Genomic DNA, 16,641 nt, shown 5'->3' on the forward strand with positions numbered 1-16,641 from the left:
GCTGTCTTTAACACATTCAGCCTCGGCTGCTTATAGCTGGGCTGTGCAATGCTGTGACAGTAATAGGAAAATGTTGGCAGTGGGGTTGTAAAAGCGAACATATACCAGAAAACATGGACATATCAGCCATGATGGACTGGGATGAGGGTTTTGCAAATGGCCTGGACATATCAGGTGTGTTGGATGTGGGTCAGTCTTCGAAACAAGTGCTTGCCTGAAGGCTCGTGGCCGGTAGATTTCGTGTCGGCTCGTAGTTTCAAAGTTGTATGGGTCCTTATGGCCTGCAGTAAATTATGTGTTGATTTATTTGTCACAGTAGTTTCTTAAATGAGGGCCTGAAGAGTTTAGTCAGGGCCTGAAGAGTTTGGTCAGGGTCTGAAGGGTTAAGTCAGGACCTGAAGAGTTTAGTCAGGGCCTGAAGGGTTTAGTCAGGACCTGAAGAGTTTAGTCAGGGCCTGAAGGGTTTTGTCAGGGCCTGAAGAGTTTAGTCAGGGCCTGAAGGGTTTAGTCAGGGCCTGAAGAGTTTAGTCAGGGCCTGAAGGGTTTAGTCAGGGCCTGAAGAGTTTAGTCAGGGCCTGAAGGGTTTAGTCAGGGCCTGAAGAGTTTAGTCAGGGCCTGAAGAGATTAGTCAGGGCCTGAAGAGTTTAGTCAGGACCTGAAGAGTTTAGTCAGGGCCTGAAGGGTTCAGTCAGGACCTGAAGAGTTTAGTCAGGGCCTGAAGAGTTTAGTCAGGGCATGAAGAGTTTAGTCAGGGCCTGAAGAGATTAGTCAGGGCATGAAGAGTTTAGTCAGGGCATGAAGAGTTTAGTCAGGGCCTGAAGAGTTTAGTCAGGGCCTGAAGAGTTTAGTCAGGGCCTGAAGGGTTCAGTCAGGACCTGAAGAGTTTAGTCAGGACCTGAAGAGTTTAGTCAGGGCCTGAAGAGTTTAGTCAGGGCCTGAAGAGATTAGTCAGGGCATGAAGAGATTATTCAGGGTCTGAAGAGTTTAGTCAGGGTCTGAAGAGTTTAGTCAGGGCCTGCAGAGTTTAGTCAGGGCCTGAAGAGTTTAGTCAGGGCCTGAAGAGTTCAGTCAGGGCCTGCAACTTCTGTGGGTCCTAATGGCAGCCTGGCATTTTCTTATTTTGAACAGTGACGAGGGAGTAGATTTTGCAACTGGCATTGGCATGTGAACTGTGTAGAGCTTGGGAGGAGGGTTTGGTAATGTGAACTGTGTAGGACTTGGGAGGAGGGTTTGGTAATGACACATGAACTGTGTAGAACTTGGGAGGAGGGTTTGGTAATGGCATATGAACTGTGTAGGACTTGGGAGGAGGGTTTGGTAATGACATATGAACTGTGTAGAGCTTGGGAGGAGGGTTTGGTAATGACATATGAACTGTGTAGAGCTTGGGAGGAGGGTTTGGTAATGACATATGAACTGTGTAGGACTTGGGAGGAGGGTTTGGTAATGGCATGTGAACTGTGTATGACTTGGGAGGAGGTTTGGTAATAGCATGTGAACTGTGTAGGACTTGGGAGGAGGGTTTGGTAATGACATGTGAACTGTGTACGACTTGGGAGGAGGGTTTGGTAATGACATATGAACTGTGTAGAGCTTGGGAGGAGGGTTTGGTAATGACATGTGAACTGTGTAGAGCTTGGGAGGAGGGTTTGGTAATGACATATGAACTGTGTAGGACTTGGGAGGAGGGTTTGGTAATGGCATATGAACTGTGTAGGACTTGGGAGGAGGGTTTGGTAATGGCATATGAACTGTGTAGGACTTGGGAGAGTTTGGTAATGGCATGTGAACTATGTAGGACTTGGGAGGAGGGTTTGGTAATGACATATGAACTGTGTACGACTTGGGAGGAGGGTTTGGTAATGGCATATGAACTGTGTAGGACTTGGGAGGAGGGTTTGGTAATGACATATGAACTGTGTAGGACTTGGGAGAGTTTGGTAATGGCATGTGAACTATGTAGGACTTGGGAGGAGGGTTTGGTAATGACATATGAACTGTGTAGGACTTTGGAGGAGATTTTGGTAATGGCATATGAACTGTGTAGGACTTGGGAGGGTTTGGTATTGGCCCTTGAACTGTGCATGTTTTGCAAGCTTAACCCTGCTGAGGAAATTAAGCTTTGACTGGTGTGGATGGCAAGGGTGAAAATAGCAGCAAGGAGCTTGGTGTTACAAAGCATTGTGAGAAACCTTACCCCAGTCTTAGACTTAGACTTGGTCTTTCCTTTGGACTTTTCACTCTAGAATGTTAGTGGAAGGAAGACAGGCAGAAGATGATTAGTGGAACATGAGTGAGTGAGTGAGTATGGTTTTATGCTGCTTTTAGCAATATTCCAGCAATATCATGGCGGGGGACACCAGAAATGGGCTTCACACATTGTACCCATGTCGGGAATCGAACCCGTGTCTTCGGCGTGACGAGCGACCGCTTTAACCACTAGGCTACCCGACCCCCCCTGTGGAACATGGGAGAGAGAGAGTGAGAGTGAGTTGTGTATTCTGCTGCTTTGAACAGTATTTCAGTTATATCACAGCGTGTCAGCTCAATCTGGGAGAACAGCCAGAATTGATACAGGGTAAGGTGCTGACAAATCACTGGTCATAATCAGTGTGTTTCTGGAATTCAAACCCATGATTATAGGATCGTGTCACTCCTAAGGGAGGCAACTCTGAACAAAAAAGCATCACCTTAGAGGACTGGGCCACCTGTGGCGCCTTAGTGGAACCTTAACAGATACAGACAAGCAGGTATAGATATATGAGCAGAAGTATATCATACAGAGAGGAACATGCATAGAATGGAGAAAGATAAGTCGAGAAACATGGGTGAGTGAGTGAGTTTGGTTTTACACCGCCTTTAGCAATATTCCAGCAATATCACAGCTGGGGACACCAGAAATGGGCTTCACACATTGTATACATGTCGGTCTTCAGCGTGACGAACGAACGCTTTAACCACTAGCCGACCTGACCGCCCCTCGAGAAATATGAATATTATTGTTGTTGAGATGATGATAATGAAAATAAAAAAGAGGAAAATTCACTTTCCGTTTTGCAATATAAATTTATCTTTCCTAGAAAAAAGTGGATCTTGGTGGCGAAAACTTCATCACAAGCCTTTAAGTAACATTGGGTTGCACTAAAGGACAGGTATATGTTTTGTTTTACCAAATTTGTAAGCAGTAAAGCTTTGTCTGATTACTACTTCTGGTATTGAAATGTTTTGTTTGTTTGTTTGTTCTTTAACTCCGCACTCAGCAATATTCAAGCTATATGATGGCAGTCTGTAAATGATGGAGTCTGAACCAGCCAATGAAGTGATTGTTATGATGAGCATGGATCCACGCAATTGGGATACGATGACATGTATCAATCAAGTCAGCGAGCCTGACCACCCGACCCCATTAGTTGCCTCTTACGACAAACATAGTGGCCTTTAATGGAAGCATGGGTTGCTGAAGACCTATTCTAACCCGAAACTTCACAGGTCGATAATGAAATGAAATTTATTTCAAAATGAGGTTTTATTTACATATAGCATCTCTAAATTCCCAATGTATTTCAAGTAGACGTTTTTTCAACGTGTTTTTCTTAAAATCGCAAATGTGACATAGATGTGTGAACCCAAAAGAGGTCGATAACCTTGGCTTATACTGCTTTGGTCACTGCAACTTAAAGGACAAGGTCATGTCACAAGGTCAAAGTGCAGCAAGTTCAAGTTCAAGGTCACCTGTCTTGATCCTTCTCTGGTTGACTGGCGAGTTGTGTCCTGACTTGGAGGCTCAGAGGGGTCAAGGTCAAATATTCGGGTAGTGTCTGTGGATTCACGATCGCCCTGTGCAAAGAATGAGAAATTCTAGAAACCCTCAAAGAAATTGGACAAATATTTATATACCCATCAATAAGGACAAACAGGTTTTAACTAATTTTTTTTAATTGTTAACAAATATAAGTTACTTACAAAAGTGCAAAGTTCACCATTATAGTAAGGCTGCAGCGGGAAGTCCAGATCTCACTGGTTAAAAATGCTCAATGAGACCAAATTGGTTTCCGATTGCATAAAGATACTCATGAAGGCTAAACACACTCACACACACATAAACATGCACGGTCACGCTCATCAATTATACTGACCCATCCTTGATAATCAAGGAAAACGTCTAAGTTTTGAACTTTTAGTGACAAATGTTGGATGTCAAAAGACACTCGGGTGAGATTCTATTTATCATCCAAAATAATGCTTCAAAGTTTTTCAGCTTAAAAACAGTAACAAGCAGTGTCTTGAGGGTACAAAGTACTGCTAACAAGCTTCAGCAGCAGAAACATTAGTGATGTCATTTTGATTGTGACGCCATGGTAACTAATGTAAGCATTGTGATGCAATTTGATTGTAGTGATATCTCCCTGTAGTGATGTCTCTGAGGAAATATTGCCTGATCTGGAAGCATGTTTTGGATGATAAATGAAAACCTCACGATTAATTAATAATGGTCTGTTACTGAATCAAAACTAAACAACACATCCTGTTCAAGGTTCATACAGATACGGAATGCCTTTTCAAAGCTTTTCAAGGCTTTCAACCTTGATTTTCAAGACTTTTTTAGTTGGGTTATTAGCCTTAGTCTGTCAATATTTTTTTTAAATCCAGCAAACTATATATTTATCGTAAGATCTAAAAAGCAGCATGAACATCACAAATTTTCCAACAAGATTTATTTTCACAACCAACAAAAAACATAAATTAAGTAAAAAAAATAATATATACTTTCATAAACAAGTATCTTGTACAAATTCAAAGCTTTTCAAGCCATTTTGGTGATTTTCAAGGTTTTTCAAAGTTGACATAAAAAATCAAGGCTTTTCTAGAGGGACCTAAAAATTCAAGGCTTTTCAAGAATGACCTAAATATTCAAGGCCTTTCAAAAGAGACCTAAATATTCAAGGCTTTTCAAGAGGGACCTTAAAATTCAAGGCTTTTCAAAAGGGACCTTAAAATTCAAGGCCTTTTCAAGAGGGACCTAAATATTCAAGGCCTTTTCAAGAGGGACCTAAAATTCAAGGCTTTTCAAGAGGGACCTTAAAATTCAAGGCTTTTCAAGAGGGACCTTAAAATTCAAGGCCTTTTCAAGCCTGTATGAACCTTGATGTTATTCAGGAAAAAGGTTACAATCTCGTGATTTGATCACGAGACCAGGTTTCAGTTGCTCATGGAAACCATCCTTCACCAGCAAGAATCTCCATTCCGTAAGGATAAATACACTGGACTCATTTGCTACCACAGCTTGGAGTCAGATTCGAGTACGACACAAACAAACAGCTGTTCAGCCTGAAAAAAATTAAGCCATGGCGACAAACGCGTCCAGGGTATTTATCATAACAGAACTGAGACATATTACACTGGATGTACAGAGATGATGTGGGTTATTCACAACGTGGAGTTTTGTTCATGAGGTTTCTGTTGGAAACCTGGGGTTGAGTAAGTTACAGAGTTGAGTTTGGTCATGAGAGCAGGTTGAGGTTTCTATTGGAAGGGGTTGTGTTAGATACAAAGCTGGGTTTGGTCATGAGGGCAGGTTGAGGTTTCTGTTAAAAAGAGGGTTGAGTGAGATACAAAGTTTGGTTTGATCATGAGACCAGGTTGAGGTTTCTGTTGGAAGGGGTTGAGTTAGTTACAAAGTTAAGTTTGGTCAAGAGACCAGGTTGAGGTTTCTGTTGGAAGGGGTTGAGTTAGATACAAAGTTGAGTTTGGTCATGAGACCAGGTTGAGGTTTCTGTTGGAAGGGGTTGAGTTAGATACAAAGTTAAGTTTGGTCAAGAGACCAGGTTGAGGTTTCTGTTGGAAGGGGTTGAGTTAGTTACAAAGCTCAGTTTAGTCAAGAGACCAGGTTGAGGTTTCTGTTGGAAAGGGGTTGAGTTAGTTACAAAGTTGAGTTTGGTCATGGGACCAGGTTGAGGTTTCTGTTGGAAAGGGGTTGAGTTAGTTACAAAGTTGAGTTTGGTCAAGAGACTAGGTGCAGGTTTCTGTTGGAAAGGGGTTGAGTTAGTTACAAAGTTGAGTTTGGTCAAGAGACCAGGTTGAGGTTTCTGTTGGAAAGGGGTTGAGTTAGTTACAAAGTTAAGTTTGGTCAAGAGACCAGGTTGAGGTTTCTGTTGGAAAGGGGTTGAGTTAGTTACAAAGTTGAGTTTGGTCAAGAGACCAGGTTGAGGTTTCTATTGGAAAGGGGGTTGAGTTAGTTACAAGGGTGAGTTTGGTCATGAGACCAGGTCGAGATTTCTGTTAAGAGGGGGTTGAGTTACAATGTCACTGGATGAAACTGACAAGTTTCTACATGGTGACAGTGTGTTATCAGTACCTACAAACTTGGTCAGACAGTCTAACTGAGATGTTTAGTGTACATTCCATTGGTGAATAAAGACACAATGTATCATGCCATGGCGGATCCAGAATACAGGTGGGGCAGGGTGTGTTTGGAATTCTGGATCCGCCTCTGTCATGCTAAACGCTAAAAACATGGAAAAAATTCAGTGTTGGAAATTAACACAACAGCCATGGAGACTTGAAGTCAGAAATATTGACAAGCTATGACAGTGTTCAATACTAAGGTCGATCCTGGGGTCCTTCAGGTTTGCTTTGTTTGTTTGTTTGTTTGTTTAACGCCGCACTCAGCAATATCTCAGCTACATGACGGCGGTCTGTAAATAATCGAGTCTAGACCAGACAATCCAGTGATATCATGAGCAAGGATCAACACAATTGGGATCAATGACATGCATCAACCAAGTCAGCAAGCATGACCACCTGATCCCGTTAGTCGCCTTTTACCACAAGCATAGTCGCCTTTAACGGCAAGCATGGGCTGCTGAACACCTATTTTACCCTGGATCTTCACAGGTCTTCAGGTTTGAAATAATATCATTATTCATGTTTGCACTGAGACTATTTGAATCAGTGGTTGATATCATGAGGAATTTCCTGTCTTTGGGAAACAATGACAAGTAATCAGCCAAGTCACCAAATATGACCAACAGATCCAATTGAGATGCAACAGAGTATAGCCTGGAGACTAGGGCTGGGACGAGTCCAGTATTCCCTGGGTACCCACCCCACTATTACCCACCCGATCCTACCCGGGTACCCGCTGTAGGTCTCAAGAGATAGGTACAAAATTTTCAATTGGGAAACATTTGACCGCAGCCCAGGAAAAAATATATTTGGAATGGGAGCATGGTCAGAAAGAAATGCGAACATTAGTGTCTTGTAGTGTAACCATATAGTTCTTGATAATTTTTGTCATTAAACAATATATTACAAGATAAACCACGGGTCTGGGTAACCCTGTGGGTACCCAGGTCCTACCCAACCCAACCCTACTGGAGACGTATTTAAACCTGGTTCCCACTGGGTACTTACAACCCACAGAAATACATGCCTCTAGCCAGCTGATGTGGTAATTTCCAACACTCATTGTTAGCCTAGACAAAGAAAACATTGACTTGTACAGGAAGTTATTAGTCATCAGTCCATGAGACAAACACAATCAGAAACCTGAAAATATCAACAATCAACAGTCTGTGCCTTCTCTTACAGAAAAACTGCAAATATTATAAATTCTTCACACTTTTGTGTGTAGCTACTCAAGAGAAGGTGAAGAACACCCCATTCTTTTATGTTACTAAAGTTAATCTGTTTTGACATCGGCGTGGAATTGGGTGATCCTTAACTTCTTTTGAGTAATATATTTGTACAGCGGCCCAATGTTTCAACATGTGATGGAGGAACATATAGAAGTCTGTGAAGTATTGATGGCTGGGTTACAAATATAGATTCAAAATGATACTTACAGTATTGACTCTACCGTATTTTTCCATATATAAGCAAGGGTTACTTTTTGAAAAAAATTACAAACTATGAATCAACATAAAAATGTTGAGAACCATTTTCACTTTTGTAATGTACTCAAACTTTACTCTTCAACTTTCTACTGATTCTAACTATTAAGTATTCCATTGGGGCTTCACAAAAACACTTAAAAAAATATATCCAAAATGTTCCTCAGAATTTGACTATTACATTCCTCTGTCAAATACAGGAGTTGCTCTGTTTGACATACTGTATTTTTCAATTTGTTATACTATAGCGCACACCAGTGTTTGAAATAATGTTAAACCCAACAAGACAGTCAGGCAGGTGACCCATAAGTGTTGCCTGCCCATCTTCAACGTTACATGGCCGCATTCAGACGTTATAAATATTGATAAATATTGAAAAATAATAAACATTAGTGACAAATTCAGTTGAAATAATGCAAACAATTACGAGTGAATCTCAAGGAGTTAAAGTAAATTTGAAAACATAAGTAGTCTTAAAATTATCTGCCAGACAGTCGGGCAGGAGGAGGAAAATTTCAGACAGCCTGACAGAAAAATTACCAGCCAGACAGGTAATTATTTCCGACACTGGTGCACACACCCTCTTGGGGATGCTTAAATTTGGAAAAGAAGACTGAGGAGGCACAGGCTGGGTGTTAGTGGGGTGGATTAGTCCGGGAGACAATCTAGAAACCTTCTCCGACTGGAGCTGAGCTGCACGGTGCTGAGCTGCTATCAGCTCATGTTGGGTTCTCTCCAGCTCCTCCTGAAAGTGGCAAGATTAAGAAAGTAAAGAAAGCTCGGTATAATCAAGTGTCAACACAACAGGACCACAGGCTGTACACCTGTACACCAGGACCAGAGGCTGTACACCTGTACAACAGGACCATGGGCTGTACACCTGTACAACAGGACCATGGGCTGTACACCTGTACAACAGGACAACAGGCTGTACACCTGTACAACAGGACCATGGGCTGTACACCTGTACAACAGGACCACAGGCTGTACACCTGTACAACAGGACCACGGGCTGTACACCTGTACAACAGGACCACAGGCTGTACACCTGTACAACAGGACTGTGGGCTGAACACCTATACAACAGGACCATGGGCTGTACACCTGTACAACAGGACCACAGGCTGTACACCTGTACAACAGGACCACAGGCTGTACACCTGTACAACAGGACCACAGGCTGTACACTTGTACAACAGGACCACAGGCTGTACACCTGTACAACAGGACCATGGGCTGTACACCTGTACAACAGGACCGTGGGCTGAACACCTATACAACAGGACTGTGGGCTATACACCTGTACAACAGGACCACAGGCTGTACACCTGTACAACAGGACCACAGGCTGTACACTTGTACAACAGGACCACAGGCTGTACACCTGTACAACAGGACCATGGGCTGTACACCTGTACAACAGGACTGTGGGCTGAACACCTATACAACAGGACCATGGGCTGTACACCTGTACAACAGGACCACAGGCTGTACACCTGTACAACAGGACCGTGGGCTGTACACCTGTACAATAGGACCACAGGCTGTACACCTGTACAACAGGACCATGGGCTGTACACCTGTACAACAGGACCATGGGCTGTACACCTGTACAACAGGACCGTGGGCTGTACACTTGTACAACAGGACTGTGGGCTGAACACCTATACAACAGGACCATGGGCTGTACACCTGTACAACAGGACCACAGGCTGTACACCTGTACAACAGGACCGTGGGCTGTACACCTGTACAATAGGACCACAGGCTGTACACCTGTACAACAGGACCATGGGCTGTACACCTGTACAACAGGACCATGGGCTGTACACTTGTACAACAGGACCAGAGGCTATACACCTGTACAACAGGACCACAGGCTGTACACCTGTACAATAGGACCAGAGGCTGTACACCAGGACCGTGGGCTGTACACCTGTACAACAGGACCACGGTCTGTACACCTGTACAACAGGACCATGGGCTGTACACCTGTACAACGGGCTGTACACCTGTACAACAGGACCACGGGCTGTACACCTGTACAACAGGACCACGGGCTGTACACCTGTACAACAGGACCACAGGCTGTACACCTGTACAACAGGACCATGGGCTGTACACCTGTACAACAGGACCGTGGGCTGTACACCTCTACAACAGGACCATGGGCTGTACACCTGTACAACAGGACCATGGGCTGTACACCTGTACAACAGGACCGTGGGCTGTACACCTGTACAACAGGACCATGGGCTGTACACCTGTACAACAGGACCATGGGCTGTACACCTGTACAACAGGACCGTGGGCTGTACACCTGTACAACAGGACCATGGGCTGTACACCTGTACAACAGGACCATGGGCTGTACACCTGTACAACAGGACCGTGGGCTGTACACCTGTACAACAGGACCGTGGGCTGTACACCTGTACAACAGGACCACAGGCTGTACACCTTTACAACAGGACCATGGGCTGAACACCTGTACAACAGGACCACGGGCTGTACACCTGTACAACAGGACCAGAGGCTGTACACCTGTACAACAGGACCATGGGCTGTACAACAGGACCACAGGCTGTACACCTCTACAACAGGACCATGGGCTGTACACCTGTACAACAGGACCAGAGGCTATACACCTGTACAACAGGACCATGGGCTGTACACCTGTACAACAGGACCACAGGCTGTACACCTGTACAACAGGACCAGAGGCTATACACCTGTACAACAGGACCACGGGCTGTACACCTGTACAACAGGACCAGAGGCTGTACACCTGTACAACAGGACCACAGGCTGTACACCTGTACAACAGGACCACAGGCTGTACATCTGTACAACAGGACCACGGGCTGTACACCTGTACAACAGGACCATGGGCTGTACACCTGTACAACAGGACCACAGGCTGTACATCTGTACAACAGGACCACAGGCTGTACATCTGTACAACAGGACCACAGGCTGTACACCTGTACAACAGGACCAGAGGCTGTACACCTGTACAACAGGACCACAGGCTGTACACCTGTACAACAGGACCAGAGGAATCCTGTGAAGTTGATGGCATTGATGGCCTTTAGTGGTGGGGTTGGAGCTAGGAGTAGGGTGGGGCTGGGTGTGGTTGGGGCTTGGTGTGGGTTGGGCTTGGTGTGGGTGGCTGGGAGTGGGTGTAGCTGGGTGTGGGTGGGGCTTGGTGTGGGTGGGGCTTGGTGTGGGTGGCTGGGAGTGGGTGGAGCTGGGTGTGGGTGGGGCTTGGTGTGGGTGGGGCTTGGTGTGGGTTGCTGGGAGTGGGTGGAGCTGGGTGTGGGTGGGGCTTGGTGTGGGTGGGGCTTGGTTTGGGTGGCTGGGAGTGGGTGGAGCTGGGTGTGGGTGGGGCTTGGTGTGGGTGGGGCTTGGTGTGGGTGGGTGGAGCTGCATGTGGGTGGGGCTGGGGCTGGGGGTAGGGGTAGGGTGGAGCTGGGTGTGGGTGGGGCTTGGTGTGGCTGGGACGTTTGGTGTCACCGTCAGTTAACAACACCATTGCAACAAGCCATAATAGTTGAAAAGCGCATCGTGTTTCATATCATCATTTGTAAATATCCGAGATGCATTGACAGCAATGAATTGTGACATCCCTAATGATTGCGTGTGCGTGCACTTGCGTGTGTGTTTGTGTAAATATGATGTAGATGCACCATTCCACCTGCATAGCTACTTGTAGACAAGGCAGGACCAGGCAGACCGGTGGTTTAAGGAAGGAGCAATGATCAACACAGTTTGGGCACAATGACACACAGGGCACCATTTACAGCCACCAATCTCACTTTTAATTTGTTACGGGAATCAATCTTGCATGACTTCTCTACATACAGTCAAGTCCTGTTAATCCGACATGGTTGGTTGCATATGATTATGTCGGATTAACGAGTATGTCGGAATAACAAAATTAAGTAGTATCAACGTTCGTGATCGAAAATCGGACAACTACATGATAGGTAATGATACAAACACGTAATAAAAAAATTAAAATGAAATATTCATATTATTATGCTTCATTGTTTGCGGAATATGTTTTCTAATCATGCAACCTCTAAAGCTGAAAACAAAACAACTGTAACAGACTGTATGACTTATTCAAAATACTTTGAAAAGCATTGTCTGGAATGGAGTGATTTTGGTAATTCGTTGAAAATTAGGTGTGTCAGAGTCGGAGTGCAAGACTGTCGGATTAACGGGTCTAAATAACACTTATTTAATCGGTTCCCATTATTAGTGTCTGATAAAGCTGATCGTTGGATTAACGAGTGTCAGATTAACGAGACTTGACAGTACTCCCTCCACTTACTTCTCCCAGCCCTTACATACACTCTCATCATCACTGTCCATGCAGGGGCGGTCGGGTAGCCTAGTGGTAAAGCGTTCGCTCGTCACGCCGAAGACCCGGGTTCGATTCTCGACATGGGTACAATGTGTGAAGTCCATTTCTGGTGTCCCCCGCCGTGATATTGCTGGAATATTGCTAAAAGCGGCGTAAAACCAAACTCACTCACTCACTATCCATGCAGCCGATAAGACATTTCACTGAACCACTAAAAAATTCACATCTTGATGACAGCAATATGTAATATGCAATTTCTGGAAAATGCACAAAATATTAATAACTGGTCACAATTTGTGGTCCGACAGACTGGTTTATTACCATTGATTGATGTTAAATCTTACTGCCAACGTTATTGGGTGATTATATTTAACAACTGGTTTTATAGCACCACACGCTATCAACAAGTTCTGCCATATTTCACAGTCATTCATGAACATGCATTAGCCTTAAACTGTGTCTCGACATCCATTGTTGAAATTAATCTTTCATTATACTCCCAACTACCAAGAAAATAAAACAAGGTGACCATACCATATTCTTTTAATTGTTCCGGTAGTGTTGTGGTTAAAGCTTTCGATCGTCACACCGAAGACCCTAGTTTGATTCCCGACATGGGTACAATGTGTGAAGCCCATTTCTGGTGTCCCAAGCCGTGATATTGCTGGAATATTGCTGAAAGCGGCGTAAAACCACACTCACTCACACACTCACTCATATTCTTTGTGTTGGAGAACTGGAGGCGAAAATGCACGGAAAATAAAGGTCACAGAAAAAAACAATAATTTAATTTTGAATAGTTTAATGCCTCTTTGAGCAATATGTCAGCCATATCACGATGTGTCGCGGGATGTGGGAAGGAAGCTTGAAGTGATGCAGGTCTTAGATGTTTACCATTTTGATGAAATTCTTAGGAATGGTATATGGTGCTGTCAAACTCAGAAATAGAGACAGTGAGATTCGGGGATACGAACACAATCATCTGCATAGCAAATTTCATCCCCACGTCTTCTCCATGGCACTTTAACCACAAGGTTACCCAAGATCCCTTCAGCAAATTTCTCATCAAATTGAAGACTTCCCTGACTCAGCAGTAATTCTGACAAATATACTCAGCTGGAGCAACTTCACTGGGGTACTACAAGTTGGGGACTCTCGTCAGGATTCAAACATTAGTGAGAGCGTGAGTGAGCATGGTTTTACGCCGCTTTTAGCAATATTCCAGCAATATCATGGCGGGGGACACCAGAAATGGGCTTCACACATTGTACCCATGTCGGGAATCGAACCCCGGGTCTTCGGCGTGACGAGCGAACGCTTTAACCACAAGGCTACCCGACCGCCCCGATTCAAACATTAACAGTCAGGTCTAGAGATATTTCGATGGATCTTGACAGTTCCAGTTTTTCTGACGTGGTAAAACGACACGAAATCATTAAGCCTAAAATCTGTGTAAATCTTATTGTTAACAATGATGAAATACTACTCGGTGTAAAATAAAAATGAACAGTTTATTGTAAAAGTTAAAACATAACAACTGAAAATGACTTGTTATAAGTCCTAATTTTCCACTGCAATTTTATTGCTCGTTTCTTTTGATGTCGTTTACCACCTGCAATATTCCAGCTACATGACAGCGGTCTGTAAATGAGAGTGGACCAGACAATCCTGTCATCATGAGCATCGAAGTTTGTTTGTTTGTTTGTCTGTTGTTGCTGCACTCAGCAATATTCCAGCTATATGACGGCGGTCTGTAAATAATTGAGTCGGGACCAGACAATCCAATGATTGACATCAAGAGCATGGATCCACGCAATCGAGATACAATGACAATGAAATGTATGAACCAAGTTAGTGAGTCTGACCACCCGATCCCGCCTTTTATGGAAGCATGGGTTGCTGAAGACCAATTCTAATCCGGATCTTCATGGATTGATAATTTAGAGATGGTGTGAACGAACTCCGTGAACAGAGAATACATGTTGCTATGCTCCTCCAATTCCTGACTAAAGAACAAAGGGATTTATCTAGTATGCCAAACACGGCAAAGTGGGAAGAAAATTGTGCACCATATCAAACGTTTTTGATTTCCAATACTTTAACCATAGATTTGACCTTGTACTCGAGGTCATTTCTACCCTGTCCCCCTGTGTGAAGTGCACCGTTATGTGAAACATTGTGTGACAGTAATACCCCATCCTGGAGGGGTAAATACCCCAAATAGCAGCTTAGCCACTTGGCTGGTCCCTAAGAATAAAACAAGAGTATTAGGTGTCAATCCATATCACTTCATGTCATGTACACAGCCGCCTTTATATCTGAGTGTCAATATCAGTTTGGATTGTGTCCAACAGGCATACACTGCCTACTCTATGTTGTTACAGTGTTACAGTCACATGATAAGTTTCCGACATTTTGACATTCTGGGTGGGGCAGCTTTATCAAAATAATTTGTTGAAAAATAATTGTGCTTCATTTTTTTGGCCAAAAGAATAATTGATAGCTTTAAATGCTGGATGTTTTGAAAAAAAATGTTTTGTGACCCCAAAATGAAATTGTTCGACTTTTGAATGTCTTAGAAGCAGTGAGCATAAAAGTAGTTTCTAAAAACCATACAGTCCCTTCACCCCCACCCAAATATTAAACCATCAGTCCCTAAGTAGGCCACTTTTTTAGTAAACCCTGGCACAAGTGGTTCGTCTTGATTCAGAAAATTTACATTGTCGTAGAGGTTCTAACTTTAACATGTGTCATCTCACAAATGATCAATGAAAACACACATTATCTCCTGGCCCACTGAGTATAGCCAGGACAGAAAGAGTCTCTCAACATCAAGGACAGTGTGTGACGAATCTCTCAACATCTAGGACAGTGTGTGACAAGAGTCTCTCAACATACACAACATCTAGGACAGTGTGTGACAAGAGTCTCTCAACATACACAACATCTAGGACAGTGTGTGACAAGTCTCTCAACATCTAGGACAGTGTGTGACAAGAGTCTCTCTAGGACAGACCACAGTTAGGAAGGAGGCCCTCAAAGACATGGCCCTGGGCCCTAAAGACTCCAGTACAAGCGTGTGTGTGACGAGCCAGTGACTTAGTGTTTGACCAGTAAGCTGATTCACTGGGACCTAAATGCTCAACAAATTATACATGTGTTTGAAGCACCTTATGAGCCATTAGCTTATAGTGATGAGCAAACATGTAGGACAAAGTACTGCCATCGAACTTGAGTATGTTGATCCAGGCTAGGTTATAAATGGTAATAATTGCTTGGCGACAAACAACATATCACAATGTGAGTATTCAAGAAATTATAAGGCCAAGATGAATAAATCATTAGACTTTCATCCATAGCTTTTAAAAAAACATGATTTTAAAAAAAAAATCTTAAAGAAACTAATCAAAACATCAATGGACATTAGCATGAGCGTGCTTCACATAAAGCATGAATGTTTGAGACTAATACGATTATGGTGTATTTCATAACTATGAAAGAAAGAGTGTAAGTGAGTGTTGTTTTACAGCGCTTTTAGCAATATTCCAGGAATATCATGGCGGGGACACCAGAAATGGGCTTCACATAATGTACCCACATGGGGAATCAAACCAGGGTCTTCGGCGTGACGAGCAAATGCTTCAACAACTAGGTCATCCCTCTAGGGAATAGGGTGGGCGGGTTAAAAAATAATATAACTCTTTTTAGTATAGCCTAAGGCTTTTTGCTTTTTAATTTTAATATTAACGATGTACCCATATGGGGAATCGAACCCGGGTCTTCGGTGTGGCGGGCGTACACTTTCACCACTAGGCTACCCCACCTCACCAGAGGCGGATTTGAAGCAAGACAGGTACAGATTCTATAATGACAGGATTTACACAAATTTAATCTACTATTTCCACCTTACAATGTGATATTTCAGTATAGTACTCAAAATACAATACTCCCTCACTTTCTCACTCTAAATGCCACTTAAAGATAATGAGTGAGTGAGTGAGTTTCATTTGACACCACTTTTCGCAATTTTGGGACACCAGAAATGGGATTCACACATTGTACCCATATTGGGAATCAAACACGGACCTTCGGTGTGACGAGCGAACACTTTAGCCACTAGCCTACCCGACCGACCCTAAAGATAAATACACTTTCTTGAGTTTAAGCATCTACTGTTAAAAATGGGCACAGACAGTAAGATTCATACGTTGCTTTTCATAAAATGTTTGCAAGATCTTGGGACATGCAAATTTTTCTTTCTAGCCAGAAGTATGAGCCTGAATTTTGTAATGAAGTAGAGCAAATATTGGAATGATGAATAATTCAAGATGTTTGTACAACGTTCATCATTTATTAACCTGATCAGCAAGCTGTTTG

General features: G+C 43.5%; 1 protein-coding gene across 1 annotated transcript in view; it reads right to left on the reverse strand.

The window, feature by feature from the left end:
- LOC139461159 (putative leucine-rich repeat-containing protein DDB_G0290503) overlaps positions 1-16,641 on the reverse strand; it is a 123,797-nt gene that overhangs the window by 48,434 nt on the left and 58,722 nt on the right. Inside the window, exons 12-14 of the mRNA XM_071242722.1 lie at positions 8,566-8,637; positions 3,733-3,837; positions 2,198-2,242 (exon numbers count right to left, since the gene is read on the reverse strand). Of these exons, the coding sequence (XP_071098823.1) occupies positions 2,198-2,242; positions 3,733-3,837; positions 8,566-8,637 (222 nt within the window). The remainder of the gene's footprint in view (positions 1-2,197; positions 2,243-3,732; positions 3,838-8,565; positions 8,638-16,641) is intronic.

Source organism: Haliotis cracherodii, unplaced genomic scaffold (genome assembly GCF_022045235.1).
Source record: "Haliotis cracherodii isolate W230 unplaced genomic scaffold, xgHalCrac1.p SCAF_14, whole genome shotgun sequence".
In the NCBI taxonomy this organism is placed as follows: domain Eukaryota; kingdom Metazoa; phylum Mollusca; class Gastropoda; order Lepetellida; family Haliotidae; genus Haliotis; species Haliotis cracherodii.